The sequence below is a fragment of the Ranitomeya variabilis genome, chromosome 2 (genome assembly GCF_051348905.1).
Source record: "Ranitomeya variabilis isolate aRanVar5 chromosome 2, aRanVar5.hap1, whole genome shotgun sequence".
In the NCBI taxonomy this organism is placed as follows: domain Eukaryota; kingdom Metazoa; phylum Chordata; class Amphibia; order Anura; family Dendrobatidae; genus Ranitomeya; species Ranitomeya variabilis.
Genome location: NC_135233.1, coordinates 286,263,511 through 286,275,602, shown reverse-complemented (window position 1 = coordinate 286,275,602; position 12,092 = coordinate 286,263,511). Strand labels below are relative to the sequence as shown.

Below are 12,092 nucleotides of genomic sequence, written 5' to 3'. Positions count from 1 at the left end.
TGCGAGTTATTATGTGCATTATATTACTATTATAATTATATTACTATTATTATATTATTACTCGAGTATAAGCCGACCCCCCTAATTTTGCCACAAAATACTGGGAAAACTTAATGACTCGAGTATAAGCCTACGGTGGGAAATGCAGCAGCTACCGGTAAATGTCAAAAGTAAAAATAGACACCAATAAAAGTAAAATTAATTGAGACATCAGTAGGTTAAGTGTTTTTGAATATCCATATTGAATCAGGGGCCCCATATAATGCTCCATAAAGTTTATGATGGCCCCATAAGATGCTCCATATTAAAATATGCCCCATATAATCCTGCATAAAGGTTAATAATGGCCCCATAAGATGCTCCATAGACACATTTGCCCAATATAGTGCTGCACAAACATTAATTATGGCCCCATAAGATGCTCCATACAGATATTTGCCCCATATAGTGCTGCACAAACGTTATGGCCCCATAAGATACTCCATACAGACATTTGCCCCATATAGTGCTGCACAAACGTTATGGCCCCACAAGATGCTCCATACAGACACTTGCCCCATTTGCTGTTGCTGCTAAAAAAAAAAAAAAATCACACTCACCTCTCCGTCGCTCAGGCCCCAGGCACTTTCAATATTCACCTTACTTCGTTTCGGCGCCACTCCATCTTCAGCGTCTTCTGCACTAACGTTCAGGCAGAGGGCGCGCACTAACCACGTCACCGCGCCCTCTGACCTGAGCGTCACTGCAGAAGACGCTGAAGATGGAGTGGCGCCGGAACGAGGAGCAGGTGAATATCGCACAGCGCTGCGCTCCCCTCCCTGTTATATTCACCTGCTCCTGGCGCGGTCCCTGCATGTCTGTTCCCTGGCGCTGCAGCTTCTTCATGTATTGAGCGGTCACCGTTACCGCTCATTACAGTAATGAATATGCGGTTCCAACCCTATGGGAGGTGGAGCCGCATATTCATTACTGTAATGAGCGGTACCATGTGACCGCTCAGTACAGGAAGAAGCTGCGGCGCTGGGGAACCAGGGACCTGCAGGGACCGCGCCAGGAGCAGGTGAGTATAATTCGACAGCCTCCGCTCCCCCTCCCCTGCCGACCCCTGGGTATGACTCGAGTATAAGCCGAGAGGGGGACTTTCAGCCCCAAAAAATGGGCTGAAAATCTCGGCTTATACTCGAGTATATACGGTAAGCATTATATGTGAATAAAAACCACTGCAATGGTTAATAATATTAATAGTAATAAAGCAAAGTGGAAAAACACGTTTCTTAATTATTCAACTAACTAGACAATATACAGTCGTTTCTAGCATGTAGAACACAGTAACTGTACTGATTCTGAGCATAAGGTATCATGGCTGAAGAGTGAGTGCAAAACAAACTGTATGGGTACACCAACTGCAAAGTTAATGCATCTAGAATCAGTGCAACATTGGGGCAGATTTACTATTGTGAATTCACATGAAAAAATGCACATTTAGCTTCAGATCTATTCTGAGACTCACACGGAGGGGAGTGATTTATCTGTACAAGGTCCAGGTCTTAAAATGTCCACCTGAATGTGAGCACAAAAAGTTAGGGTGCTATCACATTGCATTTCTGCACCCATTCAGTGGCCCGTCATGGTTTACATCCAACCCCCCAAAAAACGAGGTTCGGACGTTTGTGCTGACAGGGCCATAGACTGTAATAGTGACAGCAGAGCGAGCGTGCACTCTGCCATGCATCAATTTTGGGAGTATACACCTCCTGAAGGAATATACTTTCAAAAATTGAGTACGAGAAACATGACTTGTTAAAGAGGCAGCTCTACTATTAATAAGAGTGGATGGATGGATAGTAACCAAAATGTGTGCGAGAGCTCTGTGTTTTTCATGGATAGCATTGCACCTATGATAGCGAATGGGACTATACACATGTCTGTGATATTTCGTGTTTTTTAATTATTATTATAATTGGTGAGACAGAGACAGAAGTAGGATGAGTTAGACCCAAATAAATACAGATATAATAGGTTTAACGTTTCGGCCCATCATAGCCTTTTTCAAGAAATATCGGTGTATAAAAAACATAACTTAATTAAAGTAGACTGAATAAAAATAATCATAATCAAACTAGTGTCTATACATATAAAGTCATCTCATTCTGCAATTTGTATATAACAATATGGAGGAGGACCACATCATTGAGATCTACATGAAATGTCCTATGGAGGAATTGAATCCCATTGCAAAAACATTGAGCGTATTATATCTGTATTCATTGGGATCTAACTCATCCTACTTCTGCCTCACCAATTATAAAAATAATTAAAAAAAAATTCTAATTGTGTGTGCCGAAGTTCGCTATTTTACTCATCTACGTTTTTTACTTCTGAGCACCAGGGTAATACATTGCTTTCTATATGTGATATTTTGTGGACCGTGCAAAACTGTGCACACCAGTCCGATATTGATCTGAGTATCGGATCACAATCGACAATGCAAGTTTATGGTTCTGTGAAAAGAATTGGACAAGACTTGGATACCATGAGAGTGCGGTACAATTTTCATGCATTGTTAGATGGGTGGAAAAAGAAACTGTGCCAACATATGACAAAAACTTAAGAAAACTGATGAAAGTCAGATGACACTGATGAAAACTGCTGCTGAATCTCTGTTTGTCTCCTATGTAAAAAGAACGGACGTCTGAATGTCTTTGAAATAGAGTAAGGCCTCATTCAGAGATGAGTGAATCCAAACTGTAAAGTTCGGGGTTTGTACCGGACCAGTACTGAACACTGAACACACACCTCTACTGGAAGTCCGTTTTGAATTCGGGAGTCTGGAGAGAAAGACATTTTGCGTCTCCATTGATTTCAATGGGTTTCGGGTACAGTTCTGGTACTCGAACAAAACTTTGGATTAAAGCTTGGCGGGGTACCAGAACTTCCACAGATCCACTCATCCCTACTCACCAGCAGTCCACAGCATGGCCATGAGGGAGAAAATCATGCTACTGGCAATTTAGGTATCAAATTTCTTTAAAAAAAATTAAAAATTTTAACTAAATCACCAACAAATCCCGTAAATCTAAATGTGAAGCATTCATCACCGTGTTATCCCCCACTGACCCATGCATCAATCGTTTTGTCAGTGTCTGTTTACCCGTGGCCGGCATGTGACATCCGCAGTGGTGAGGTGTGGCACCGCTGTGTGTGCCATGATGCCAGCACTAGGGTGGCACGCTGGACACTTGTATATGAACAGTTGGGGGCCACCAGAGCCCGCCGCACTGGAGGACATAGTGCTGTATTGCGTTTCCTGCTTTATTGGAAAGCGCCTGATGACTTGATCATATTTTCAACAAACTTTTCTCCTTATAACCTTCTGCAATGTGGGGTCTCACAAGCTGCACAGGGGACCCCGCTGTCTGCCATCAGCGGCCGGACCTGACTTTATACCAGTGTGATGTGACGGCGGAGGGCACCGATTCCTCCATGGGCAGCACCGGGATGTGCCTCATCCTAGAGGTCAGGTGTCACCACTGACCTCTAACCTCAGATGACTGGTCTGCTGGCATGTCCCCACACTAGTGGATAGCAGCAGGCATGTGTGGGGCAGCCTGCAGAGCAAACAGGGCGCCCCCCACCTGCAGAGCAGGGGACAGGGCATTCTCACACACGGGCACAGGGGACACGGGGCACTGACACTCACCACGGCCTGTCTGCGCTGCTCCTCATCCCCGATGTAGACGGACGGCGGCGGAGACCAGTGCGGGGCGCCAGGCGGCTGGACATGAGGGCGCCGTATCCTCCACCAGCGCACTACGAGGCACGACACAGGCCGGAAAGGCCTCAGCCAGACCCTGGAGAGGAGGGCACACGCCGGGAGCGGCCTTCATCCAGGTCCGGGCCCTGCAGCTCCCTCCGTCCCTCCTCCACCTCAGCGAGCAGCCCGAGCCCGCGGCATCAGCTCCCCAGCGCTGCCTGCAGCTGCCCACTCACCGCCCGCTCCAGGTCTCCTAGCAACGGCGGGCGGCCGGGCCTGGGAAACCTGCAGCGCAGCGCCATCTATGGAGGGGAGGTGGGAGTGCACGACTCCTGGAGCTGCTCCTGCCCAGTCAGTCACTGTGCGGGCCCGGGGCAGCAGCAGATAGCAGAACCTTCACATCTAACTGTATGGAGCAGAGCCTGGCAGTAATGGACCAGTGGTGAGCCCATAATCAGGGAAAAGTGCTGCCACCCACTTATCAGCTGATGTGAACACCCGCCAATTGCACCTGTATTGTCCTGGTGATTGTGTCTATGCCGGTGAAAATATCACTGGGGTCAAGCGGGCAACACGAAATAACCCTATTCCCATCGGTGTTCACCAGTAAATGAGGGACGATCATATGTGGTAAATCAGCGCTCGTTAGGCCTCTTTCACACTTCAGTTGTGTGGCGTCAGTTGGGTCCGACATCGTGGCGGATGGACGGATCCGTCAAATTTGGTGCAAAAACGGTTCTAACGGATCCGTTTTTTAAACGGATCAGCTGCCCTGATCCGTTAAAAAAACGGATCCGTTACAACCGTTGCGACCGTTTTTACGTCCGTTTTAACCGTTTTTTGACGGATCCGTTTTTAAAAAGGGGAGGATTTCAATGTGATTGGCTACTGGAAACTACTGGAAAACTATATATAGCGTGTATTTACACCACATCTTTGAAAGGTTGTAGAGAAAGTGGCAGAAATGGAAGGAGTCCTGGCGAACATTGCAAAGATCTATGCGGATTTTACTTTTGAGGCAAATCAGTTGGCAGTCAGCGTTCGAGAGAGGTAGGAACGAAGACTGCGAATCCTACGGCAGCGGCGGAAGAGAAGGCTGTGGATCCATCCCATCACAGCACAACGTATGACCCGTGGTGTTTATTCCACGCTTTACATGGAACTAAGGGAAAACCCTCAAAAGTTCTTCAATTATGTGAGGATGAGAGCTGAAAATTTCGAATTTTTATTGGGCTATGTGGAAGACTGTATACGGAGACGAGACACCCAGATGCGATTCTCAATATCACCAGCAGAGCATCTCATGGTGACTATTCGGTAAGTAATTTTTTTATTAAATGATTCTCATTCATCAGACTTATAACTGTGTTGTTTTTTTTAAAATTTTTTTATTAAGTATTGTCTTTTCGTTTTGTTAACAGATTCCTTGCAACTGGAGAGTCGTTCTCATCCCTCCATTTTCAATTTCGACTTGGGATATCCACAATCTCAGGGATCATCAGAGAGACCTGCCGGGCATTGTGGGAGTGCCTACAAGTGGAATACATCCCAGAGCCATCACAGGAGAGGTGGCTGGAGATCGCCCAAATTTTTCAACAAATTTGCCAGTTTCCAAATTGTGTTGGAGCAGTTGATGGAAAGCACATAAGGATCGTCAAACCTTCAGGCTCTGGGTCACAGTTTTATAACTATAAGAAGTATTTCTCTATTGTGTTGATGGCCATAGCAGACGCACAATGCAAGTTCATCGCTGTGGATATCGGTGCGTATGGCCGTGCAAATGATTCACAAATCTTTAAAAATTCAACAATGGGGTGCCGTTTATATGGAGAGACATTTGACTTTCCGCCGCCTAGACCTCTCCCTGGAACCACCGGTCCACCGTTACCATTTGTTTGCGTTGGAGATGATGCCTTCCAGCTTTCCCCACATTTGCTTAAACCCTTTGGAAGTACTGGACTGACCCAGAGGAAGAAAATTTTCAATTACCGTTTAACCAGAGCACGCAGAGTAGTGGAATGTGCCTTTGGCATCCTAACTGCCAAATGGAGAGTGCTACTAACTGCCATTAAACTGCAGACTGAAACTGTCGATGATGTGGTCAAAGCTTGCGTTGTCCTGCATAATTTTGTTCTATCAAAAGAACAAGTTTCCCTGGAGGATAATGTTTCAGAAAGCACCTTACGGGATTACCAAAACCCCACTTTTCGCAGTCCAGTTGCAGTCTGCAGAATGCGGGACAGTTTTGCAGACTACTTCATGTGTCCTGCAGGATCAGTTGACTGGCAGTATGAAATGGTGTAAAAAAAATTTTCTTTTTATACTTGTAAAAATAACAATTTTTGTTTGCATACAAAATCTTTGTACTTTAGTGCTGCATTGTATGTTTTGCAACGGTACCCTTTAAACACTGTTATTGTTACTATTGCCATAACCTTGGTGACTTAAAAAATTAATAAAAAAAAAAGAAACACAATAAAATTGTTTTTAAACCAAAAAAACTGTTTATTGACTTTTACAGATTCTCATAGTTTGGGGTGGAGATAGTAGCGGAGGGGCTGACAGGCGGCCGGACCACGTCGAGAGTGGGGGACAGGACATCACGGGGAGGAACAGAATCTTTTAATCTTTAAAGAGTCCATAATAACAGGGTCTGTACCACAGGAGTGGCGTATAGCAAATGTGGTGCCAATATTCAAAAAAGGGGCAAAAACTGAACTCGGTAATTATAGGCCAGTAAGTTTAACCTCTACTGTGGGTAAAATCCTGGAGGGCATTCTAAGGGATGCTATACTGGAGTATCTGAAGAGGAATAACCTCATGACCCAGTATCAGCATGGGTTTACTAGGGACCGCTCATGTCAGACTAATTTGATCAGCTTCTATGAAGAGGTAAGTTCCGGACTGGACCAAGGGAACCCAGTGGACGTAGTGTATATGGACTTTTCCAAAGCTTTTGATACGGTGCCACACAAAAGGTTGATACATAAAATGAGAGTAATGGGGATAGGGGAAAATATGTGTAAGTGGGTTGAGAGCTGGCTCAGGGATAGGAAACAAAGGGTGGTTATTAATGGAGCACACTCGGACTGGGTCGCGGTTAGCAGTGGGGTACCACAGGGGTCAGTATTGGGCCCTCTTCTTTTTAACATATTTATTAATGACCTTGTAGGGGGCATTCAGAGTAGAATTTCAATATTTGCAGATGACACTAAACTCTGTAGGGTAATCAATACAGGGGAGGACAATTTTATATTACAGGATGATTTATGTAAACTAGAAGCTTGGGCTGATAAATGGCAAATGAGTTTTAATGGGGATAAATGTAAGGTCATGCACTTGGGTAGAAGTAATAAGATGTATAACTATGTGCTTAATTCTAAAACTCTGGGCAAAACCATCAATGAAAAAGACCTGGGTGTATGGGTGGATGACAGACTCATATTCAGTGGCCAGTGTCAGGCAGCTGCTACAAAGGCAAATAAAATAATGGGATGTATTAAAAGAGGCATAGATGCTCATGAGGAGAACATAATTTTACCTCTATTCAAGTCACTAGTTCGACCACACTTAGAATACTGTGCACAGTTCTGGTCTCCGGTGTATAAGAAAGACATAGCTGAACTAGAGCGGGTACAGAGAAGAGCGACCAAGGTTATTAGAGGACTGGGGGGTCTGCAATACCAAGATAGGTTATTACACTTGGGGCTATTTAGTTTGGAAAAACGAAGACTAAGGGGTGATCTTATTTTAATGTATAAATATATGAGGGGACAGTACAAAGACCTTTCTGATGATCTTTTTAATCATAGACCTGAGACAGGGACAAGGGGGCATCCTCTACGTCTGGAGGAAAGAAGGTTTAAGCATAATAACAGACGCGGATTCTTTACTGTAAGAGCAGTGAGACTATGGAACTCTCTGCCGTATGATGTTGTAATGAGTGATTCATTAATTAAATTTAAGAGGGGACTGGATACCTTTCTGGAAAAGTATAATGTTACAGGGTATATACACTAGATTCCTTGATAAGGCGTTGATCCAGGGAACTAGTCTGATTGCCGTATGTGGAGTCGGGAAGGAATTTTTTTCCCCATGGTGGAGTTACTCCTTGCCACATGGGTTTTTTTTGCCTTCCTCTGGATCAACATGTTAGGGCATGTTAGGTTAGGCTATGGGTTGAACTAGATGGACTTAAAGTCTTCCTTCAACCTCAATAACTATATATGTAACTATGTAAGTGGAATGGGTGGTGAAAACATGAGGTTGTGTAGAGAGTTGAGGTGCAGATGTGGTGTGTGTGAGGTATGAAGGTGTTGCTGGGATTGATAATGGAGAAGTTAAAGGGGAAGAATGGAAGGGGGACGTTAAAAACTGGGAAAGACTAAGGGGGGAAGGAACAAATGACGAAGGAGTAGAATGGACGGGAGGAGGACGTACAGGAGGAGGAGGACGGATGGGAGGATAGACGGCGACTTGAGAGGGGAAAGGTGTTGACACATGAGGGGTAGGTGCAGGGGCATGGGATATCGCCTGCGCTAGAGCTGTGAGGCAGCCTTGCATCACATGCATCTGCAGGTCAGGAGTTAGATTTTCCATGTGCCTGAGGACTGACTGAAAAAAGCAGTGTCTTGGTGACTGGTTTGCTTCTGATTGCATCCTATCAAGACGACTGCTGAGTTCAAGTATGCTTTTGTTAAGCATATTGTACCCAGCAGACGTTTGCTCAGTCAAAAGCTTGATGGCACTGTGAAAGGATGCATTCAGCTGCAAAAAGTCAGGCGCATAGCTCCTTTCCTGACCTCTCTGGCGCTGCCGTCCTGACCACAAAGTTGGTCTAGATGTTGCGGCAGTGGCAGAGGGGTGGGGTAAAGGGAACTCTAACTCATCACCTGCAGCTTCAAGTGACGAAGTCCGCCCTGCTGCTCCAGCGCTGGTGCATGAGGCTGAGGGATCAAACAAAAGGGAAGGTGCAGAAACAGAGGGGGCGACGTGGTCCCCGGTGGCGGACTCTCGAGGGATCGCTCCAGAGGGCTGCAACTCTGATGCAGGCTCCCGAGTGCTGCAGAAAGTGCTGTTAAAGAAGAAGAAAAACAAATTAGTACTTTGATATTACAATTGCCCTTGCTGCAAAAAAAATTGAAGGTTTTACACATTTTTACAGTTTTACTGAAAATGTGGTGTTGAATATTTACCTTCTGCTCAGCAGCGTTGACCGGAGGAACGACAGGGCTCTGGCATGTTTGTATCTGCTCCTGCGTCCTCTAGATCCACTCGGGGCCTGCATCTCCTTATTAAACTCCCTCTTGAAGCGATCCCTGATTGACCGCCACCGCACGATAATCCTGTTACCTGGAAAGAGATAGCAAAAATTGGTTACTATACACCACATTAAATCATGCTAAAATAAGGTTATGAATTGTGAATACTTACGCGCTAGATCCTGGGCCCCAGCATCGAGTTCCTCCCAGTTATCCATAACAGCACTGCACACTTCCTCCCATAGCCGTCGGGTGAGTAACTGGTCAGCATGGCGGCGGTCCGACATGTTCCACAGCGGCTCCCGACTTTGTACTGCTTCGATGAGGGTGTTCACATCAATGCCCTCCTCTTCATCATCTTGTTCGGGAGCATGCTGTGAAGCCTACGAAAAATATAAGAATAAAAAGGGAAAGATTACAACACATGAATTTTACATTTGACTAAACACAAAAACAAAAAGGAACTTACTCTTCGGCGACCGCCGCGATTAGCATTCCGACGACTATGGGAGGTGCTTTGAGGAACTCTATGTCGAGCCCCGGATTGTGAAGACTAATAAAAAAAAAATAAATAAATAAAATTAATAATTTTCTTTGTATTGTGTGTGCTGTGCTGAATGTTTGTGTTGGGTGTATTGCATTGTATGTGAGGATCGGTCTGTTCAAAACTTACACTATGCGCTCCCGCTCCTTGTCTTTCTCCACCCTGTCCGTCTCCTTCTGTAACCCCCTCTGCTTCATATTCCTGTGAATACAGAACACATAAAGGGTTAAAAAACAATGACCATAGTTGTATCACAAAAAAATATTTGAGAGCGAAAAAAAAACAAAAATTCACCTCAGTTTGCTGCTGGTGTGCTGGGGGGCTCTCAGAAGAAGACATTATGGTCTTGTGTGAATCTTGGGTTGTTCAGTCCGTACCTCTTGGTCCCAAGTATCTGTAAGTATACAGACAGTTCTAAGCTACTATACAAAAGGATAGATGCAGCTGTAGGATTTAACACTTACATCTTTTTAAAAAACTTTTAGATTTCCTCCAACACAAAATGAAAAAAAATTTTCTAACCGTCATACTTTATATGGTAGATATGCTTTATGCACAAGCTGCCAAACCCTCTAGCCCTGTTTCCCCACCAAAAAAAACCCCCCAATAACCCTTTAAAGCAACAACAAAACTGAAATTGATATGCGCAATGCGCATGTTGGTAAAACCCACCTAAACAAAGTTTCACCTTATCAAAAATGTTCCTCATTCGAAATTAAAATACCAATTCCAAAAATTGTTAATTATGATTACCCTACAGTTTGTTTTTTCTAAAACCGGAAAACATATTCTATACCCAAGATTTGCATTACACATTTATATATATAACCTTTACTGCAGGTTTACCCAATATTACCTTTATCTTGAAATGAGACTACTGACAGTTTTGTGCAATTTTTATTACTATTTTTTTTTAAATTTACTTTTTTTAATGGTACAGTAGGAGCTACACTGCTCTTTATTTGAAATACTATTACATTTTGGAGAACAACAAAAATGCAGAACACATCACACATCATTTATACACACACACAAATCACATTTTACACCTCAGCTATTAAAAATAGCAGCATAGTATGAAAAACATATAAACAGGGCAGGCAGGCGCACGCACGCACACAAGCACGCACGCACACAAGCACGCACACAAGCACGCACGCACACAAGCACGCACGCACACAAGCAAGCACGCAAGCACACAAGCAAGCATGCACGCACACAAGCAAGCACGCACGCACACAAGCACGCACACAAGCAAGCACGCACGCACACAAGCACGCACACAAGCACGCACACAAGCACGCACGCACGCACACAAGCACGCACACAAGCAAGCACGCACGCACACAAGCACGCACACAAGCACGCACGCTGGATGGCAGTACTCACATGGCTGTCTCAGGCAGGGTCTGGCTTGCAGGGCCTCTCTGGCTGGCTGGCAAAGTCTTGCTGGCAGAGTGTCTCTGGCTTGCAGGGCCTCTCTGGCTGGATGGCAGAGCCTGGCTGGTTGGGTCTTGGGTCTTGCTGGTTGGGTCTTGCTGGCTGGGTCTGGCTGGGTCTCTCTGGCATGGAAGGGTCTCTCTTGCTGGCTGGTACATTTGGGAATGACCTGTCCTCTTTATATAGTTTTTGGGTTGTCTGGGCAAAGTTGCAACTTTTTGGAGCATGCTCAATCAAAAAAAGCGGATTGAGGCGACGGATCCGCCAAAAAACGGATCGCGACGGATCCGTCACCCATAGGCGCCCATTCTTAAAAAAAACGGACGTGACGGATCCGTCGCGTTCCGCCTTTTAGGCGGCGCAAAAAAACGTTACAAAGTCCGTCAATGTCTAGACAACGTCCGCCAAATATCGACGGATCCGTCGCATGGCGGATGGAACGGACGACCATCCGCCACAATCCGTCTCTAATGCAACTCAATGGGAAAATAGCGGATCCGCGAAAAAAAAATGACGGATCCGTCATTTCACGAAATTGACGGTTTTTGACTGACGCCGAAAGACTGAAGTGTGAAAGAGGCCTTACCGGGCCGATCATATGTAGTAAATCAGCGCTCGTTACCGGGCCAATGGTATGTGGTAAATCAGCGCTCGTTACCGGGCCGATGGTATGTGGTAAATCAGCGCTCGTTACCGGGCCGATGGTATGTGGTAAATCAGCGCTCGTTACCGGGCCGATGGTATGTAGTAAATCAGCGCTCGTTACCGGGCCAATGGTATGTGGTAAATCAGCGCTCGTTACCGGGCCGATGGTATGTGGTAAATCAGCGCTCCTTACCGGGCCGATCATATGTGGTAAATCAGCGCTCCTTACCGGGCCGATTGTATGTGGTAAATCAGCGCTCGTTACCGGGCCGATCATATGTAGTAAATCAGCGCTCGTTACCGGGCCGATCGTATGTGGTAAATCAGCGCTCGTTACCGGGCCGATGGTATGTGGTAAATCAGCGCTCGTTACCGGGCCGATGGTATGTGGTAAATCAGCGCTCCTTACCGGGCCGATCGTATGTGGTAAATCAGCACTCCTTACCGG

The 12,092-nt window shown here is 45.5% G+C and overlaps 2 protein-coding genes and 1 long non-coding RNA gene across 4 annotated transcripts in view; 1 reads left to right on the top strand and 2 right to left on the bottom strand.

Moving 5' to 3' along the window:
- ZC3H12B (zinc finger CCCH-type containing 12B) overlaps nucleotides 1-4,124 on the bottom strand; it is a 105,987-nt gene extending 101,863 nt beyond the window's left edge. For both annotated transcript variants that reach the window (XM_077285080.1, XM_077285078.1), the window contains exon 1: nucleotides 3,701-4,124. The gene's annotated coding sequence lies outside the window, so the exon portion shown is untranslated. The remainder of the gene's footprint in view (nucleotides 1-3,700) is intronic.
- The window catches only part of LOC143805581 (uncharacterized), a 32,642-nt gene continuing 24,626 nt past the window's right edge, over nucleotides 4,077-12,092 (top strand). Inside the window, exon 1 of the long non-coding RNA XR_013221279.1 lies at nucleotides 4,077-4,196. This is a non-coding gene — a long non-coding RNA (uncharacterized LOC143805581). The remainder of the gene's footprint in view (nucleotides 4,197-12,092) is intronic.
- On the bottom strand, nucleotides 4,493-10,367 carry LOC143808937 (uncharacterized). Its single transcript, XM_077292114.1, has 6 exons — nucleotides 9,854-10,367; nucleotides 9,689-9,760; nucleotides 9,188-9,568; nucleotides 8,950-9,106; nucleotides 8,715-8,828; nucleotides 4,493-4,526 (listed from the first exon to the last, which is right to left on the bottom strand). Exons 3-6 carry the CDS (start codon nucleotides 9,300-9,302, stop codon nucleotides 4,493-4,495), a joined length of 420 nt encoding a protein of 139 aa, XP_077148229.1. The 5' UTR covers nucleotides 9,303-9,568; nucleotides 9,689-9,760; nucleotides 9,854-10,367.